The 20,265-nt window shown below is 47.5% G+C and overlaps 1 protein-coding gene across 17 annotated transcripts in view; it reads right to left on the bottom strand.

Annotated features, from left to right (window-relative positions):
- The window catches only part of SLC35D4 (solute carrier family 35 member D4), a 128,579-nt gene extending 110,059 nt beyond the window's left edge, over nt 1–18,520 (bottom strand). For 7 of the 17 annotated variants that reach the window (XM_051851343.3, XM_070050393.2, XM_070050394.2 and 4 more), the window contains exons 1-3: nt 17,986–18,187; nt 11,896–11,942; nt 6,520–6,597 (exon numbers count right to left, since the gene is read on the bottom strand). In XM_051851343.3, coding sequence (XP_051707303.3) covers nt 6,520–6,597; nt 11,896–11,942; nt 17,986–18,057 — 197 coding nt within the window. In that variant the 5' untranslated portion in view covers nt 18,058–18,187. Of the gene's footprint in view, nt 1–6,519; nt 6,598–11,895; nt 11,943–17,985 lie in introns of all 17 variants that reach the window. The other 10 variants (XM_070050391.2, XM_070050392.2, XM_089305260.1 and 7 more) reach the window with 3 other exon arrangements.
- Nucleotides 18,521–20,265: the final 1,745 nt, after the last annotated feature.

The raw sequence follows: 20,265 nt of genomic DNA, 5'->3' as shown, positions 1-20,265 counted from the left end.
CCTTACTGCCTGTCTCTTTTAAATGGCCCAAGTAGGGAATTTTAACAATTTCAAATTCAGTGAACATTTATTAGCAATCATCTTGTAACTATAATTTGACAACAAAAAACTAACTGTAGGGCCAGGCATTTAGCCCAGCAGCTCAGATGCCTGTGTCCCATATCACAGAACCTGGGTTCCACACCGAGCTCTGGCCCCTGATGCCAGCTTCCTGCTTACGCAGAGCCTGGAAGGCCACAGGGATAGCTTAATTGCCTGGGCCCCTGACACCCATGTGGGAGACCCAGGTAGAGTTCCTGGCTCCTGGTTTTAGCCTCGCCTAGACCTGGCTGTTGCAAACCACACACAGAAGATATCTCTCTCTCTCTCTTTCTCTCCCTCTCTCTCTCTCTCTCTCTCTCTCTGTCACTCTGCCTTTCAAATAAACTAAATATATCTCTTTAAAAAAAAAAAAAAAAAAAAAAAAAAAACCTTGTAACTGGTTCCAGCATCTTTCCAGAGCGGTCACACTGACCCGCCCTCCTTTACAGACCTAACCATGGCCGAATCTAAGGTGGCCACGGGCCAGTGCATCAGGCACAAGCTAGAGACCTGTCTCCTCTCTATTCACCCATCAGTGCCACCTGGGCCTCCTGCGCTGGCCTTCCCTTGCCCTGTTTGCCCACAAAGGAGGCAGGACGGAATTAAACCCAGAGGTGGTCCTGGCAGGATCTCAGGCCCTTGTGGGGCGGGGGGGACCTCTGGGGAACTGCTGAGCCAGTTGGGGCGGTGATGGGGGATAGAGCAAGAGAGACAGAAGGAGGCAGACAGTGAGAGAAAGAAGGAAGGGGGGTCAGCCAGCAGCCCCTAACTACGTGGCAGACCCTACCACGTTCAAGCACTACGTGCCACAGGGTCTGGTTTGAAAATTGGGATAATACATAATTTTTCTTAACTGATTTATAAGCACAATCATTGTGTCTTGTTTGAATCCTGGGCTTGTTTTGTTTCCATGCACATTCTACCACTCCCCAAGCTCCCCCATGAAAAAAAAGCATTTTACAAGAAGCTAACAAAAGTCTGTTGGCACAAGTGAGGGAACTGTTGTTACTGAGAGGAAGGCTAATTAAATCCAATCACTTGTTTTTTAAATAGAGCATGCATTATTGAGAGCACATCTGCTCCCTGCAAACATTCCCTGCGGTGTAATCTTTTCCTGGGTGCCGGAAGGAAGGGCTCCTCCAGCGGAGTCACTGCAAATTCTGTGTTCTACTGACACCTAGTGGACCCAAAACATCTCCACACAGAAAACCAACAGGACAGCGAGACACCCAGGTTCATGGGTGGAGGGCTGGCATTGCCCAACCCCTTAGATCAGCAAGGCCACTATTTGCTTTGCTGCAGAAGAGGTTCACCCAGAATCCCAGAGGAGCACTGGATTTTGCCATGGTGCTGGTGACCGTGTCCCTTAGCGTCTTCTCCTCCTATTCTGCCTTCTTCCCGTTTTCCTCAGATCCAAAGAGGGATATACCCTGTGACAAAGTCCAGTCCTCATCGCACTTGAACCCAAGAGCTCTGTGATGGTGTGTTTCCTACAGGGCACAATTTAGAGCCAGAGCAGGCAATCTATGGCCAGTGGGCCAAATCGCACCTGCTGCCTGTTTCTGAAAGGCATGTCCCTGGCACGCAGTCACTCCATCTGGTAACATGTGAATACGGCCACAGCTGCTTCTGCACGTCGCCGGCACAGCTGAGTAACTGCCACAGAGGGCCCACAATGGCTTGCTGACCCGACTGACGATAAAGCAGCTGCAGGCCCAATCCCCGGCACGCACCAGCTGCAGGCCTGCAGGCTTCACACCCAAGGCAGGGCCCTGGCTAGTCACAAAGGACCAGGCTCACAAAGCTCCACTCTCCAGGGCAGCTGCCTAACAGTTCTTCCCACTTCTGCAAACGTGCACAGTCATTTCTGCCTACCTACTGTTCCATTCACTGGTTGAAGGTTCTCAACACATAATCCCAGTTCATGGGAATGTTGCCCTCTTCAGGAACAACTCCTAAAGGTTAACAAGGGCCTCCAGGCAGCCAGCTGAGGCCCCAACACCGCCACGTTGGGAAAGACCACCGCTCCCTCCCTGCTCCTGCGTCTGGGGCTGCCTTCAATCCTGACAGCACAGCTGTCCCCTCCACAGCCACACTGTGTACCACACCCTGCCTGGGAGGACCAGGGCTGGACATGTAGCTCAATGAGCCTCAGGAGACGGACTGCAGGTGCAACATGAAAGACACAGTAGCCGTTAGTACTAAGGAACATGATCAACAAAGAAATTGAAGCTTCAAAGGAAATATAGGTCTTGCTGGCCCCTAAATGGTAAGTGTGCCTGTCTGCTTTCTAATGAATATGAGAAGAAGGGGCCAGCACTGTGGTGCAGCAGGTTAAGCTGCTGCTTAGGACTCTGGCACCCTATCTCAGAGGGCAAGATTGATTACTGGCTGCTTTGCTTCTGCCCCAGGTTCCTGTTAATGTACCTGTTAATGTACTCGGGCCCCTGCCATCTACATGGGAGGCCTAGATGGAGTTATAGGTTCAAGGTTTCAGCCTAGTCCAGCCCCAGCTACTATGGCCATTTGGGGAATGAATCAGTAGATGGAAGATCTCTTTCTCTCTCTGTTCCACGCCCCCTCCCCCAACTCTGCCTTTCAAATAAAGAAATCCATGTGGAGGCCAATTCAAGTCCCAGCTGCTCTACTTCCAATCCAGCTCTCTGCTGTGGCCTGGGAAAACAGAAGATGGCCCAAGTGCTTGGGCCCTGCACCTGCACGGGAGACCTAGAAGAAGCTCCTGGCTTCTGGCTTTGGAATGGCACAGCTCCAGCCGTTGCAGCCAACTGCAGAGTGAACCAGGAGATGAAAGACCTCTCTCTCTCTCTTTCTCCCTCTCCCTCTCCCTCTCATTCTCTCTCTGTGTAACTCTGACTTTCAAATAAATAAATAAATATTTACTGTTGATGATGGACAATAAAACGGCAAGTAGGTTACAGATTCCTTTGGGGGTGTTTTTATTTAAGCACGTAGTCCAGCAGTAGAGGAGCTGTGGAACTGCATCCGAAGTCTCCAGGGAAATCACGCCTGGGTCTGTCCTCAGCAATGGCTCAGGGAGCCTGTGGGGTCACGATGTTGCCAGATGTCTGGCAGATGAAACAGCTCACCGTGCTCTTACAGGATCCCTTTGTAGAGAACACGGGTAGACTCCCGCCAAGACTCCAACATCTGCTGGGAAAGTGACTTCCCCACTCTGCATTGGCTTGGTGACAGCAGAGGCAGCCAGCCCACGACAGCCTTGCGGCCGAAAGGCGGGCTGCCTGCCCCAAGACAGGTGTCAAGGGCACCATCCAAGACCAGGAAGCAATGACAGGTCGCCTGACCAGCATTGTGGGGAGAGAATGATTCAGGAAGGCCACTCTGTACAGCCAATACATGGCACAGCCAGAGACTGAGGGATGCAGCAGACAAAAGAAATGCTTGCCAGGTCTGAGGCTCATTTGAGAGGGAGAATGGAATGTTCTAGATCATAAGGGCTTTCTCAGTACCGTTTTTCCGAGGGCCACCCCTCTGCCCTCTCTGCACAGGTACTCAGTCACCTGGGCACTCGGAGCTTGGGTTCTTTCCTTACGTAATGAAAACACCAATCCCAGAAGGAAAACAGCAGCTACAGCAGACCCAACCCAGCCCGGGAACATGGAACAGAATACGGGTGCCGGGCCCTCCTGGTAGCCAGCTGGTAACACCCCCCTGGCCAAGGGAAACCTGAGCTGTGTCAGCATAAAATACAGCAAAAACCCAGACTCTAGGATCCTTGACGAGAAGTCTGACTGAGCTGACGCCACGCGTGGCTGTGAAACCCCTAGGACGTCCAGGAGGGAGAGAGAAACAGCCTCTCAGAAGCTTGGCTGGGGCACGCGATCCGGCCGCCCTGAGACAGGCAGGATCTAGCACCATGTCAAGTACACGGAGCCACAGTGCCTGATGAACTCCAGGCCTCCGCAGCCAGAGGATCACCTCTCCCAGGCAAAAACTCATGGTCTTGAGACGAGTTTACTTCACCCAGTTCTACCAGCCGTTTCTTCTCTACGCCACCCTAAACAGTAATAAAAGTATGACTAACGCTATCCATAAATGACGGAGAAGCAAAGTTCAATACAAATGAGTCTCACTCAGCCTTAAACAGGAATGGAATTCTGATGCATGGACTGGACCTTGAAAATGTTATGCTAAGTGAACTAAGTGAGACACAAAAGAACAAAACAGCAGGTACCTGGAAGATGCAAATCACACACACAGAAAGTACAACATCGGTGACCAGGGGCTGGGGGGAGGGGAGGAAGGGGTGTTACTGTGTAGTGGGTGTACCACTGCTGCTTGGGATGATGGAAAGGTTGTGGAGATGGGAGATGGTCATGATGGTGATGACTGCACACCATTGTGAATGTCCTTAAAAACCGCTGAACTATACACTGAAAGCTGGTTCAAGTGGTAAGTTTCTGGTATGTGTGTGTGTGTGTGTGTGTGTGTGTGTGTGTATTTGAGAGACTGAGAGATCTCCTAGTCACTGGTTCGCTCTCCAAATGCCCACAACAGTCAGAGCTAGGCCAGAGCTGGAGCTAGGAGCTGGTATCTCAGTCCAGGTCTCTCACATGGGAACCAGAGACCCAACTACTCCAGCCATCCCTGCTGCCTGAGCTGGAAACTCGAGTTAGGAATCAGAAGCAAGCATCAAACCCAGACAGTCCAATGTGGAATGCAGGTGTCTAGCCAGCCCCAAGTGATGCATATTTTAACACAAATGTTTTAAACATGCAGGATGGCATTGTTTTTAAGGAAACATGAGTAACGTAATTTTAAAAAGACAATGATTAGGCAACACTTAACATAAGAAACTGAAAGATAACAGTCAATAGGAACTTTCTATGGGTAGCAGACCCAAGCTGATCAACACCAGTGGGCTCATGGCAAGAGCGTTCATTCTCATCGAACCTTCTGCTTCTGCGCAGGAACAAAGTTAACCATTTGGAGCCACGGTGCCTCATTATTTGACAACATATTGGAACTATTACAAGCCTTGTGAATTCAGGATTAGACCATTAAACCTATTGGTTTAAATGGAGCTCCAGTTCTTATTGAACTATGAACTGTGACAATGAAGCATTTAAGTAAGGCTTGTGCTTAATATAACACATAATATGCCAAAAGTATCTTTAATCCATCCAGCTGAGGGCCCTATACCATGAAAATGCAAAGATATGACCTAACTATTCCTTTGTATTAAGCATCTTGTGTGGCACATTTTTTCAGAAAATAGATCATGGCATAATCGGTTCAAGTAAATGAATCAACACCTGTGGTCCCACAATCTCTCCTCTATGAAACTTCTTATACTAGTTTTTGCTCTCCAAATATTATATTTTTAGGAGAAGCCAAATTATTCATATTTATATTGGATATGCTTTAAAATCTTTCTCAGAATACCAAACAAATGAGTGGCTGAGCAATCAAGCAGTTAACCTGATTAATGGACAAGTTGGGTAGAAAATTTGGATTATAAAGCAAGTGACTTGGCCTGATCACCCAGCTGGGACGTTTATTTTATCCAAATAAACCTTGATTTAGTTTTCCTTTCATTTTGTGCATCATTTCAGGCTAAGCTGGATGACTTCAAAGAATCAGGAGGATTTATCTAGGTAAGGCAGGAGCAGACAACTAATTCGGGTTAAAGTTCTGGCCATAAAAATGACGTGGGCCTTCGAGGTTTCTTTTAAACTTACCTGAAAGGTTGTGTTTTATAGGATAGGAGATAACATAAAGTATGAGCTAAATTGGACCTTGGACCCAGGATATTATTGGGAAAATACAGTCTGTAGATGAGGTAAGAGTGTGGTCAATGTTAATGCCGTGGTTTTTATAGCCATATTGTAGTCATAGAAGAGAACAGCCTTGCTCTTAGGAAATACTACTGAATTTAGGAAATTCTACTGAATTTAGAAATCAAAAGAAGAAGCAATGTTTTACTAAATTAGAAACTTACTCTTAAATAATTCAGAAAAAAAGTATATATATATAAATTTACATATATGTAAAAAATGAATAGAGAGGTGTGGTATAATAACTACTGGGAACCTGAGTAATGGGTGTGAGAGTTCTATAATATTCTAACTTTTCTGTAGGTAGGGAACAATTTTAAAACCAATTCACACACAAAAAATTTAAAGCTGCATTCACAGTGATCCTATGATCTAAAACCAAGCCGTGTGACTACGGTATTGTAACTTGTATGTTATGTTAGTGGCATTACTAACCAGGACAACAACACTATTTGTGTTTCATCAGATCATAAAATCATTAAGTCTCAGGGTCAGAAGGAAACTAGAAGTCCAAACAACTGGAAGCAACATCCATGTTCCCCAGGGCAACGCCATAAGCAATGAGTGATACTGCGAGTAAGCAGGTGCGACCCAGAAATGAAGTGCAGGGAGGACGCTATACCTGGAGCTGCTGTTGATCTCTACCCAGCCCAGCTTCCATGACACGTGAAGCAGGAGTCCGCCAACGAACGTCTGCCACCTGCAAAGGACAAGCGCGAGTGTCAGCGCAATGGTCTGAGCGCAGCACAGCCTGGCGGACCTGTCCTCCACACCCACACGGCCAGCCCTTCTCCCACGTGGGTACAGAGGCCCAAGGACCTGGGCCATCTTCTACTGCTTTCCCAGGCCATAGAAGAGAGTTGGATTGGAAATGGCGCAGCCGGGACTAGAACTGGCACCCATATGGGACGCCAGTGCCACAGGCAGAGGATTAACCTACCGCGCCACGGTGCCAGCCTCTCCCTCTCTAATATTTTTTTTAAAAAATTGGTTCTTCCCAGTGACACAGGCAGCCAACCCTCAGCCCCTTTGCTGCCACAACAGACCCCAAGCCCCCTGAGAGCCCTGCTCTTGGCGTGCAGTGCTTGGGGCAGCACAGGTAATAACGCCCCTCCCTCCCCCCAAGCAGAAAGTCTACCAAACTGCCAAACGAGTGAGAGGCAGCTGTTGACATAACTTTATTCTATCTCACTCTCGTTGCTTTTTATTCTAGGTGAATCACCCATAAACCTGAAAACTCCCTAGTTAGTCATGAATGACTGGAGACACGTCACCTCAGTCACCTCAAGGTGGCTGCAACACACCAGGTGTGGCCACCCTACAACGGAGAACCCCTGGCCTGCAGGACAAAGTCACTCACGTCAATACCCAGTCCCTGGGCAGATCAGCCCTGTCTGGCGCTGTGGGCAGCTGTGTTTGAGTCACTCAGAAGGGCTCACAGCCTGTTCAAAGCTGCCACGTGCTGTCCTCAGCCCTCCCATCTCCTCTGTGCTGGGCCGACAAGGCCCAGTGTGCGTTCCTCCCTGGTGGAGCTTCACGAGCCCAGGTGAGCAGAGAAGACCAACACACGCCCAGCCATGCCCTCCAACAGCCTGGCCTGCAGCACGGTTTCTCAACCAGGCCATTTCTCCCGCAAGGGACAGTTGGCAAGTGCCTGGGCATATTTGTCATGCTGGGGGAGGAGGAGGAAGTGGAGGAGGAAGGGTCGGGAGAGACTACTGGCATCTACTGAGTAGGAGTGAGGGATAATGCTAAATATCCTACAGTGTGCAGGGCAGCCCCCACAGCAAAAAAAAAACAAAAATATAACTCAAAATTCAGATTCCAGAATATCACTATGAGACTGAGAATCTCTGGTCTAGAGGAAAATAAGGTAATTAACACTAGTTAGTAAGAGATGCTAATAGGATGAGTGCCAGTTACCACGGGTCACCCAGGTGAGGGCAACTCAGCCGGCCTGGTGAGCTGGGTAAGTCTGGAGGAAGCAATGAGAGCTCATGCAGGAAGTGTGTTCAAGGCAGAAGACCCAGAAGAGACGAATGGCCAGCGGTGAGACACACAATGGCTCGTTCAAAGCTTCTCGCGAAGTTCAGCTGCTCTAGACCTTGGCAGTTGAGCATCGGAAGGACAGGGAGATGGCAAGAGCGGACCCTGGAGAGAAGGGGCTGGTCTTGGGGGCCGTGTCAGTCATGGAAAGGAGCTGAGACTTCGAACTGTGGACACATTGCAGGGTCTCAGGCATGGAACAATACTGCCACATTTACACGTGGGAAAGCGCCCTCTCTTTACAAGCGAGAAGATTGTCTTAAAGATGTATTAATGTATTTGAAAGGCAGAGTTACAGAGAGAAAGGGGGCAGGGGGAGATCTTCCATCTGCTAGTTCACGCCCCAAACGGCCACAGTGACTGGGACTGGGCCAGGCCAAAACAGAAGAGGCACTTCCTGCCTGTGTGGACGGGACACTCCCAGGGAGGCGCAGCCCATCTCACTCGCCCACGCCCAGGAAGGCAAAGGCAGTCCAGTTGTGCATACCAGCCTTCCTCCTGGGAGTTCCCCAAGTCTCTCCAGCTGGAGACAAAGGAAAGGACAATCAGGACAGAAAATGCTCGCTTGTCACAAGAGAAGGCGGTCAGGCTGCAGCTGCAGGGTTAGGCACAGTGGTTAAATCACTGCTGGGAATGCCCACATCCCATATTGGAGTGCCTAGTTCAAGTCCTGGCTACTCTGCTTCTGATCCAGCTTCCTGCTAATGCACACTCTGGGAGGTAACAGGTGATGGCTCAAGTATTTGGGTCCCTGCCATCCATGCGGAAGATCCAGATGGAGTTCCTGGCTCCTGGCTTCAGCCTGGCACAGCCCTGGTGGTTGTGGGCATTTGGGGAGTGATACAGCAGATGGAAGCTCCATCTCTCTGTTTCTGACTCTCTGCCTTTCAAATACAAATGAAGATAAATAAATAGATACATTATTAAAACAATTCCACACTAGGCCCCTTCCATAAAAACTGACGGATAAGTGCCCATAAGGACTCTACAAAAATAATGTTATCCAAGTACATGATATTAAAAACTCAAAGGCCAAAGGAAGGAGTACATAATCAATGGGGCTGGTATAAATTAGCTAGTTACTGTGGGACGGATGATGTCTTCACATTGCCCTATATGCTAAAACAAACTGATTATGATTAAAAATAGAATAAGGCTTCAGTGAAATACAAATAAACATCTACAAGATCTTGTGATGGATGGGCCGGCACCGTGGCTCACTTGGTTAATCCTCCTCCTCTGGCACCGGCATCCCATATAGGCACCGGGTTCTAGTCCCGGTTGCTCCTCTTCTAGTCCAGCTCTCTGCTGTGGCCCGGGAAGGCAGTGGAGGATGGCCCAAGTGCTTGGACCCTGCACCTGCATGGGAGACCAGGAGGAAGCACCTGGTTTCTAGCTTCAGATCAGCACAGCACGCCAGCCGTAGCAGCCATTTGGGGGGTGAACCAATGGAAGGAAGACCTTCCTCTCTGTCTTTCTCTCACTGTCTATAACTCTACCTGTCAAAAAAATCTTTTTAAATAATAAAGGTAATTATAAATAAACTTAAAGGCAAAGGACAAATTAAAAATTTTTCCAATAAATCTGATGGACAAATGGTAGACATCCTTAAAATAAAAAGCCCTCATCACATAAATAAGACCAAGCATCTGCTAATAATAATAGAATTAAAAGGAAAAAACAATCCAACATGGAAAGTAGGCCACACAGCCGACTCATAGAATGACAAATGCCCTAAACAGCACTCTGGCCTAAGAATCAGCCGTTAAGGCATTTGGATCTGTCTGAAAAGCCCAAGGGTATTTCAGGCATGGAAAGCCAAGACACTGTGGCAAAAAAAAAATTGTCCTACATGAAAAATCTCTGTAAGTGAGATCCTGGTGGAAAAAAAGGGCCATCAAAGAAGGAGGTAACTTTCTCTGAAGCGAGGAGAGAACTTCTACTTTGATTATGGCCCTGTCTAAATAATGTCAGTTTGTGGACTCAAGAGGCTTCCATAGCCTTGGCAGCTCATAACAAGAGCCTCAGGTGATCACTGATGTCATAAATAAGAGTATTAATTGTTAAATCAACAAAAAGGAATCATTGTGCACTTGTTCCCCATGTAGGACCTCTGTCCTTAATGAGTTGTACTATGAGAATTAACGGTAAAACTAGTCTTCAAACAGTTCTATACTTTTTGTGTCTGTGTGGGTACAAACTGTTGAAATCTTTACTTAGTATAGAGTTGATCTTCTGTATATGATGATAATTAAAAATGAATCTTAATGAAGCATGGGATGGGAGAGGGAGGAGGAGTTGGGATGGTTTGGGGGTGGGAGGGCCAGTATGAGGGGAAGAACCGCTATAATCCAAAAGTTGTACCTATGAAATTTATATTTATTAAATAAAAGCTTTCTATAAAAAAGTAAATAAATAAATAAAAAGCCCTCAATAAATTCTTAAGAAAAATACATGGGGCCCAGCACTGCAGCATAGCAGGTAAAGCTGCAGCCTTCAGTGCCAGCATCCCATATTGGTACCAGTTCAAGTTGCGAGTGCTCCACTTCCAATCCAGCTCTCTGCTATGGCCTGGGAAAGCAGTGGAGGATAGCCCACGTCCTTGAGCCCCTGCACCCATGTGGGAGACCTGGAGGAAGCTCCAGGCTTCTGGCTTCGGATCAGCTCAGATTAGCCATTGCAGTCATTCGGGGAGTGAATCAGCAGATGGAGGACCTTTCTTTCTCTCTCTCTCTCTCTCTGCCTCTGTAACTCTGCCTTTCAAATAAATAAATAAATCTTCACAAAAAAAAAAAAAAAAAAGAAAAGAAAAATACTAAAACTTCACAGAAAATAAATGGGCAAAAGGCACAAAAAGACAATACACAGAACATAGGGTATGAGTGGATAATAAGCCTAAGGAAACTGTCCAACTTCATTAATGAAGTAAGAAATTATCAGACAAAACAATATACAGGTCAAGTATCACTTCTCTAAAATGCCTGGGACTAGAAGTGCTTTGGATTTCAGATATTGGAATATTTGCATACAAATAATAAGATATCAAGGGGATGAGACCCAAATCCCAACACAAAATTCATTTATGCTTCATATACACCTTATACACAAAGCCTGAAGCCATATACATTTTATGCAAAATGTTTAGTGTGCCTGAATTTTGACTTCAGTCCAACATATGAGGTGATGTATAGAATTTTCTACTTCTGGCGTGATATCAGGGCTCAAAAAGTTTTGGATCTTGAGGAATTTTGGATTTGGGATTTTGATTACTGATGCTCAACCTGTACAATTTTTCGCTCATGAAATCAGCAGAGAAAAAAATGAACCATGATTTCAGTAAAATATTATAAAATTTTCATATAGAGACTATGTGGCAATGTAAACTGGTAAAATAACTTTTGGAAAATATACTTGCTAATACTTGAAAAGAATACTAGAAAACTTCACATTCTTTAATTCAAATTTCTTATGTAGGCATCTATCCCCAAGAATTACTTGGAAACTTGGCAAATCTTAACACAAAAATATCTGACAACACTGTTGCTTTTATGCTTCTAAAACTGAACACAAGAAGCAGGTGCTTGGCCCAGAGGTTAAGACATCAATGAAGATGCTCACGTCCAGTACTGGAGTGCCTAGTCAACTTCCAGCTCCGGCTCCCAATTCCACCCACATGAAAGACCCAGTTTGAGTTCTGGGCTCCTAGCTTTGGCTCGGCTCAGTCCCAGACACTGAGGGCATTTTGGAAGTAAATTAGCAGATAAGATTTCTATTTCTCTCTTGGACTCTCAGATGATAATAATAATAATAATTTTTAATAAAATACAACCTATATGCTCATTCATTGAATAGTCAAATTACAGGATGTCTATGCATTTATTCAGTGTATTCTTAATAACATTTAATGATGTTGGTTGGACATTTCTGTATAAAGAACATAAACAATACTCACCCTTGGAATAACGTAGGGTAGGTAAATTTCAAGACAGACAGGACATACTGGAAAACAAAGAGCAAATTAATGGACATTTCAAATGAGAGAGAACTGGGAGACCATCCAAAAACAAATTCAAGTTTCAAAAAAGACCTTTATTCCCCACTGAAATCACACAGTTGACACACAGATGGCCTGCGAAGTCATCCTAAAGAGTGGGCTTGCTTCTCCTTGGGGCCACTGGAAGCCAGACCACCTCTCAGCAGGAGGATGGTGCCGGTATCGTCAGCAAATGGGAAGCCCACAGCAGGGACAGATGGTGCCACCCGGGAACATGCCACGCCGTCACAGCAGCAACTCTGGAGAAAACTGCTCAGCTGCCTGCACAGGGTCCGTTTGCCTACTGTCCAGTTTACCTAAAACTCCAACCCCTTCTCCATGTCTTTAAATGTCTTTGTTTTCCTTCAGTCTTTAGGATTTTGCATGGCTTTGCATTAAACAATATTTTTAAAACAAATCTGCATAGGTGTCATAAATGTTGCTGTATTTAAGAATTTTAAGGATTCTTTTTTAAACCCACTCAACTCAGCTCGATTTGTATTTCTAGTACCTCTTTTTATGGAATTTACAGCACTGAATAGAGAAACTCTGTTTCATCCTTTGAGGGATCTTTTTCTGTCTTTTTTTCAATGATTGAACACGGAAGAATATTTTTGAAAATCTGAAACCATTCCATGGCTTTAAGCAAGGATTCCACTGATTCTTTCCATGATCTAAAAACTAGTGATGGGCATATTTATGTATCAATTTTCTCCCAGGAATCAGCCACACAGAATTCTCCATGTGAGCTCTGTCTCTCTCTTTTTTTTTTTTTTTTTTTTTTTTTTTTTTTTTTTTTGACAGGCAGAGTGGACAGTGAGAAAGAGACAGAGCAGAGAGAAAGGTCTTCCTTTTTGCCATTGGTTCACCCTCCAATGGCCGCTGCGGCCGGTGCGCAGGTACTTATCCTGGCCTCCCATGCGGGTGCAGGGCCCAAGGACCTGGACCATCCTCCACTGCACTCCCTGGCCACAGCAGAGAGCTGGACTGGAATAGGAGCAACCGGGACAGAATCCGGTGCCCCGACCAGGACTAGAACCTGGTGTGCCAGCGCCACAGGCAGAGGATTAGCCTATTGAGCTGCGGCACCGGCCCCCATGTGAGCTCTTAAACACCCCAAATATGGCTGCCTAAGATGGCTGCCTACACTCCAATCCTCAGTTATTCTTCCAGGAAGTCAGTTTATTAACATAATCCATATGCTGCTTCCTCATTTTTCCTGATATTTCTAGTCTAAAATGGAAAAGAGAAAGGACTAAGGGAGCATTGGGGTCACGTGTTGGATGGCATCTTTGACCTTCTTTCTGATACCAAATATTCACTGAGTTTATTGTGTGTTTAGCCCTGGCCTAGATATTGGGGAAGCTCATAGCTTCCTAAGCTCTCACCTCACCTGGCTAAAGAGTGGTGAAAAAAGGAATCTGTGAGAAACAGAAACTAAGTGCTAAAAATGCCTCCTTCCAGGAATTCCTTCACATCCCTGGGAAGCGATGCTCGCAGCAGACCACTGCACGGCCGAAAGCAAACCCTCACAGCAAGGTTCTCACGGGAAGAGAAAGAGCCATCTGGGAGCCTCTGAAGGAAGCCCGGAAGTGGGCTGGGCTCCAGGCAGAAGGCTCCACAGCTGTGACAGGACAGGCAGGGAGCTTGGGCCTCCCACAGAACACAAGACTGCACAGCTCAGGCCAGGCCAGAATCCCAAGCCACCCTGGCTAGAACCCAGCAGTGCTGGGCCATCTCGACTCCACCTAGAGTAGCTTCCTCTGATACACACTTGGTGCTTCAAAGCCCCATCAAAAACCAACCATTTTGTAAAAACATTTATTTTATTTATTTGAAAGGCAGAGTGACAGAGAAAGATGGCAAGAGAAAGAGAAAGAGAGATCTTCCATCTGTCGGTTCATTCCCTAAATGACTGTTACAGTCAGGGCTGGGCCAGGCAGAAGCCAGGAGCCGGGAACACCATCCAGGCCTCTCACGTGGATGGCAGAGGCCCAAGGACTTGGGCCATCTTCCCCTGCTTTCCCAGGAGCATTAGCAGGGAGCTAGATTGAAAATGGAGTAGCCAGGACTTGACCCGGCATCACAGGCAGAGGCTATACCCACTGCGCCACAACATGGCCCCCAAAACCAGCCATTTTTTAAAACAGTGGAAGGTGTATAAGATTTAATTTTTAAAAATTCTTTCTAAAATAAAGAAGGGGAACAGTTGAAGGAGAAAACTACACAGAGAAACCTGGAAATAACTTAGTATGAAAAAACTGGAAGAGAGCATTGTTACTGTAGACACAGAAAATCTTCACAAATTCAAAAGAAAATTCATTTGGCAGAGAGGCGAGATGCAGGACATGCTCACTGCGCAGCTCTCTTTTCCCGTTCAGCCTCTGTAGCAGCCCCCACCCCACCACCGCCTCGGCCTGCAGGGGATATGCTGCAAGACCTTCCCAGGGACAATACCGAATCCTGCACACACGGTCTCTTCCTATGTAGACACACCTACGATAAGTTAGGCACACTGAGAGATTAGCAGCAATAACTAATGAGAAAGTAGAATTATTCTAACAACATACCATATATTATGACAATCAGAATCATTATAACAATACAACATAGCATTTAAAACTTATAGGGCCAGGCATTTGGTGCAGGCATTTGAAACACCACTTGGAACACCAGAATCTCATATCAAGAATGCTTAGGTTTAAGTACTGCACCCACTTTCTTTTTCTTTTTCTTAAAGATTTATTTATTTATTTGAGGGCAGACTTACAGAAAGAGAGAGAGAGGTCTTCCATCCGCTGGTTCACTCCCCAGGCGGCCGCATTGGCCAGAGCCGAGCCGATCTGAAGCCAGGAGCCGGAAGCTTCTTCGGGGTCTCCCACACAGGTGCAGGGGCCCAAGGACTTGGGCCATCCTCCACTGCTTTCTCAGGCCATAGCAGCGAGCTGGATTGGAAGTGGAGCAGCTGGACTCAAACTGGCACCCATATGGGATGATGGCACTGCAGGCAGTGGCTTTACCCGCTATGCCACAGCACTGGCCCCCAGACCCACTTGCAATTCCAGTTTCCTGCTAATGCATACTCTGGGAGGAAGAAGGGTAATGGCTCAAGTAGGTGAGACCCTGAAACCCACATAGGAGACCTGGATTGAGTTCCTGGTTTCCTCCCAGCCCAGCCTCAGCTGTTGCAGGTTAAGGCACCAACTGTAATGCCTATATCCCAAAAGAGAGTGCCAGTTCAAGTCCCAGCTGTTCCACTCTAGCTCCCTGTTAATGCACCTGGGAAAGCAGCATAAGATGGCCTGAGTATTTGGGCCCCTGCTACATAGGAGACCCAGATGGAGTTCCCAGCTCCCGGCCTTGGCCCAGTCCAGTACTGAGCATTGCAGCACTCTGAGAGTGAACCAGCCGATGGATGACCTATTTCTCGTCTCTTCCTCTCTGTCACTCAGCCTTTCAAATAGATAAATAAATACAGGTTTTTTCAAAAGTGATTTTGCCTACTCAGTGCCACGGTCTGTGGGCTTTGAGGAAAGACATGCTATTCTGCCCTTCTGATGATGGTAAGGAAATAAAAGAAAGGTCATCCTGGTTTAAAGTAAAACATCACCAATGTATTTTCCAGGTTAAGTAGGCCAATTGGAAATAGTGAGTTGAAAAGGTCAAGATATCACAAATTCACATATTCTGAGTAGGTGCTACAGAAAACCAAAACTTCTTAGGCTACCTGTCTTACAAGCAAACAAATCTGTCAGAAGCTAATAATTACTGAGTTGCACCGTAAGCAAAACATTGTCCTTCCTGTCTCCCTTTCCTTTTTTTTTTAAAGATTTATTTATTTATTTATTTATTTGAAATACAGAGTTACAGAGAGAGGTAGACACAGAGAGAGAGGTCTTCCATGCGCTGGTTCACTCCCCAGATGGCCGCAATGGCCAGAGCTGCGCCAATCCGAAGCCAGGAGCCAGGAGCTTCTTCTGGGTCTCCCACGCGGGTGCAGGGGCCCAAGAACTTGGGCCATCTTCCGCTGCTTTCCCAGGGCACAGCAGAGAGCTGGATTGGAAGTGGAACAGCTGGGACTCGAACCGGTGCCCTTATGGGATGCTGGCACTGCAGGCAGCGGCTTTACCCGCTATGCCACAGCGCCGGCCCCTCCCTTTCCTTCTTCTAGAGTCACTGCTACTGACCCTGTGCAACTTCCCCCACGATGACAGGCAGAAGGCCAACCACTCCACAACAACATCAGCTCATTCTCGCCACCCTGTGAAGAGGACTTTTTATTCCATCTTAAAACAAAAACAAAAACAAAACACAAAAAATAAAAATCTAAAAGAGTTTAAGGTTGGGGCAGGCGTTTTGGTGCAACAGGTGGAGCTGCCATTTGGGATGCCCAAATCTCGAATCAGAGTGCCAATCTGAATCCCAACTACTCTGCTAATGTGGGTGATGGCCCAGCTTGGATCCCTGCCACCCATTGAGAGAACAGGATGGAGTTCAGGGCTCCTGGTTTCCACCTGGCCTAGTCCTGGGCTCTTGGGGGCATTTGGGAAGTGAACCAGTATATGAAAGATTTCTCTCTCTCTCAACACTCTGCCTTTCATATAAATAAACCTTTGGGGACAAAAAGATAGAGTGAGATTAAGGCATCCATGGCTAAGTTTATGCAGCCAGGATGCCTCCCAATAGGTCTACAGTCGTGGCTCTTCCAAGGGCCACAACCACAACTAAACATGATCTGCGGAGGGAAACGGGCATGGGCGGCGTCCTCCTCTGACGGCGTCCACTGAAGGCAGCCACTTACTGTGAGTGATGCTCAAATGCTGCTTCCAGACGGTTCTGCGCAGAGAGCCGGGGTCGAGAGGAGGGGAAGAAGTAGAAAGAGGGCAGAACACACTCCACAGCCCAGTACAGCAGTCCTGGGCCTCACATCACCACTGTGGCAGCAGCCCAGAGACCAGCCCAGCAGGTAATGCCCTACCCGTGCTCATGGGTCCAACATTTCACTGACGGCACCAAACCCATGGCCAACTTACTCCTCCTACCAAAACGAAACCCCAAACAGAGGACTACATGGTAGTTGACGTAAAGTTACATTTTAGTTCTAGTTTTAAAAATAATTGTAAGGGGCCGGCACTGTGGCTTAGCAGGTAAAGCCACCGCCTGCAGTGCCGACATCCCATATGGGCACTGGTTCGAGTCCCGGTTGCTCCACTTCTGATCCGGCTCTCTGCTATGGCCTGGGAAAGCAGTGGAGGATGGCCCAAGTCCTTGGGCCCCCACACTGCGTGGGAGACCTGGAAGAAGCTCCTGGTTCCTGGCTTCAGATCAGCGCAGCTCCGACTGTTGCAGCCATCTGGGGAGTGAACCAGAGGATGTGAGACCTCATTCATATTCTCTCTCTCTCTCTCTCCCTCTCTCCCTCCCTCCCTTGCCTCAGCCTCTCTGTAACTCTGCCTTTCAAATAAAATAAATAAATATTTTAAAAAATAATAATTGCACAAAAAATAATTCCAGGAAGAAGCCTAGAATATACCTAAAGTGCTTGGGATGGAGACATCCAACACAGGTGTGGGAATGAGGGGAGCTGGAGGAGGTGGAACAGCCCCCTCCCCCATTTAAGTCTTCTGGAATCTTGCAGGGTGGGCTTTGGGGGCAGGGGAGTGTTCAGAAAACAGGAGGAGCATCTGCTGGCTTCCCGACTCTTTCCTTCCGAGGGAACCAGCAGCCAATTTGCTTTTCGGCTTTTTGGGTTTTACTTTGTTTTTCCCTTTAAAGTGGTCCTCGCTGGCCGGTCTTAAGCCCTCAGACCGCGGCCGGTCAAAATAATGCAGTTTCTCAGCAGACGTGCAGAGCAGGAATCGCAGAACTACGGTCCAGCAAATCCTATCCTAAAAGCGCATCCCACAGAGTCAGTTTCTTCTTTATCCCCATCCACAATGTATTAAAGATGAAAAGCTGGAGCCCGAATCTCCCACGTGCCATCACCGCCTTCCCCGCCTGTCCCCTCACCTTGTTCGTGACGTAAGACGCCAGGTAGCAGGTACAATAGGTGAAGCCAACCAGGGACCGCCCCAGGCACATCTGTCAACTTGCTCCCCTGCCCGGGGAGAAGCGATGCCCGGCCGCCCGAGCCCCCCAGGCTCCCGGGGCCGCCTGGCTCTGGCAGGAACCAACTCCCCGGGACCGCCACGTGTCTCCCGGCGCAGCCAATCAGCGCGGGGACCGCCCCCTGGCCTGCCGGCTTAAAGGGGCCGCGGCGCCGACGAAAGCCAGGCAGTCTTGCGGGGCCCTGGGTGGCCCCAGGCCTGGAGGAGGGCTGCAGTGGAGCTGCGACCACCAGTGGAGAAAGATCTGGGATAGTTCTGGGGAAAAAAAGGGTCGAAAGTGGTAGAAGAGAAAGCAAGCAGAATGCAAACCAGCTCACAAGGCACATTCCCGTGTACATGAAAACATTCCTAGCTATCTGGGAGAGCCGAAAGATCTCACTTTCCTCAGCTGTCCCGGCTTTCCACATTGGGTCCGTGTTACTTTGGCAAGACACAGACAAGCTAACAAAAGTCAATGCTTTAAAAAAAAAAAAAAAGAAGAAGGGAGGGAACTCCAGTACAAGTGTGTGTGTGTGTGTGTCTGTCTGTGTGTTTCCACTGCAGTGAAACTTGTGTAAGGTAAACCTTTCCCAAAGCAGAGGTTCAAGCCCAGCTCCTTTTCCTAGTCTTGGGATAGAAAGCTGACTTCCTTAGGCTTCTGGCAAAGGTAGAGAGCGGGCTTGAAAACACACAGATAGGCTTGGTGGGTAAGGAGATGCCGTTGGTCTCCATAGGTAGAAACTAACAGGTGTTTGCATGCCGGGAAACCATCACTCTTAGGCCACAGCCCGGGGTTCACATTATGGCCCTCAGTCCTGGGGCAGCGGCTGGGAACAGCATGCCAACTAATAGGTGGTCTTTATGTTTTCCACAGGTAAGCCGTGTTTCTCTCCATCTTCCAGCAGGAGAGAGGACTCACCCTGGCTTGTCCCCTGGAAGCCATACCTGAGCCCCACTTTCCCATCACAGGCCTGCACCTCTGCACCCTGGGGACCAGCAGGGAAGAGAGGTGGGACTGTCACTCCCTACCCTACCAGACCTGACCCTAAGTCTCCTTCTAACTGAGCTTGGTGTAACGGATCACTGGGAGCTTGGTCTTCAGTGTGGTGAGGGAGGTGCAGGAACCTGTAAGAGGTGGAGCCTAGTTAGGCCATGAGGGTTGCTGCCCTAGGAAGGGCTTAACACAGTTCTCAATGGGACTCCAATTCACGCTTGCAAGACTGCACTGTTAGGAAAGCATGAGCCTGCCCCTCCTGGCTCACCAGGGAATCTCTCCCTGTCCCATGAGCTCCACCATGACGCCCTCCTGCCATGGTGTGACACAGGCAGGGGAGCCCTTATCTGAACCAGCATCAAGCTGCTTGACTTTCAGCCTACACATCTGTGAGCTAGCAAACCTCTTTTTTTTACGCATTGCCCAGTATTTTGTAATAGTAACAGAAAATAGACCAATACAGTCTCCCTCTCCAAAACACCAAACTTTAATGACAAGAAAAAGATCACTGTGGGAACAGTGCTGTAGTGCAGTGGGCTAAAGGCCCTGGCCTGCAGTGTGGGCATCCCATATGGGCGCCGGTTCAAATCCTGGTGCTCCACTTCCAATTCAGCTCCTTGCTAATGTGCCTGGGAAAGCAGCAGAAGTAGGCCCAAGTCTTTGGGCCCCAGCACCCAGGGGAGACCCAGAAGAAGCTCCTGGCTCCCAGTTCCTGGCTCTGGATCGTCTCAGCTCCAGCTATTGCAGCCATTTATTTTGGAAGTAAACCAGCAACAGAAGACCTCTCCCTTTGTGTCTCTACCTCTCTCTGTAACTCTTTCAAATTAAAAAAAAAAAAAATCTTAAAAAAATCACTGTAACAGGATCAATAAGACAGATATATTAGAGAAAAACTAATCATCTCTCCACATTTCTCCAGTCCACACTAAACTTTCCCAACAAATCCACCCCACTAACCACCACTACTCAAATACTACCAAGTTGGTTTATTGTTCTACACCTTTCTCTATATCCATAGACCAGCATCTACACATTCATAAGTTGTTCCATTAGAAAAATGATTCCAACTGTACACATTGCATAGCCACCCTATTTTTTTTAACAATTGCAGATCAGCTCATACAGATTTTTTTTAAAAGATTTTATTTATTTGAGAGGTAAAGTTACAGACAGTGAGAGGGAGAGACAGAGAGAAAGCTCTTCCTTCCA

The sequence above is a fragment of the Oryctolagus cuniculus genome, chromosome 10, assembly GCF_051225735.1.
Source record: "Oryctolagus cuniculus isolate XC-2025 breed Fujian yellow rabbit chromosome 10, ASM5122573v1, whole genome shotgun sequence".
NCBI classification, from domain to species: domain Eukaryota; kingdom Metazoa; phylum Chordata; class Mammalia; order Lagomorpha; family Leporidae; genus Oryctolagus; species Oryctolagus cuniculus.
This window is presented reverse-complemented; position numbering and strand designations above follow the sequence as displayed.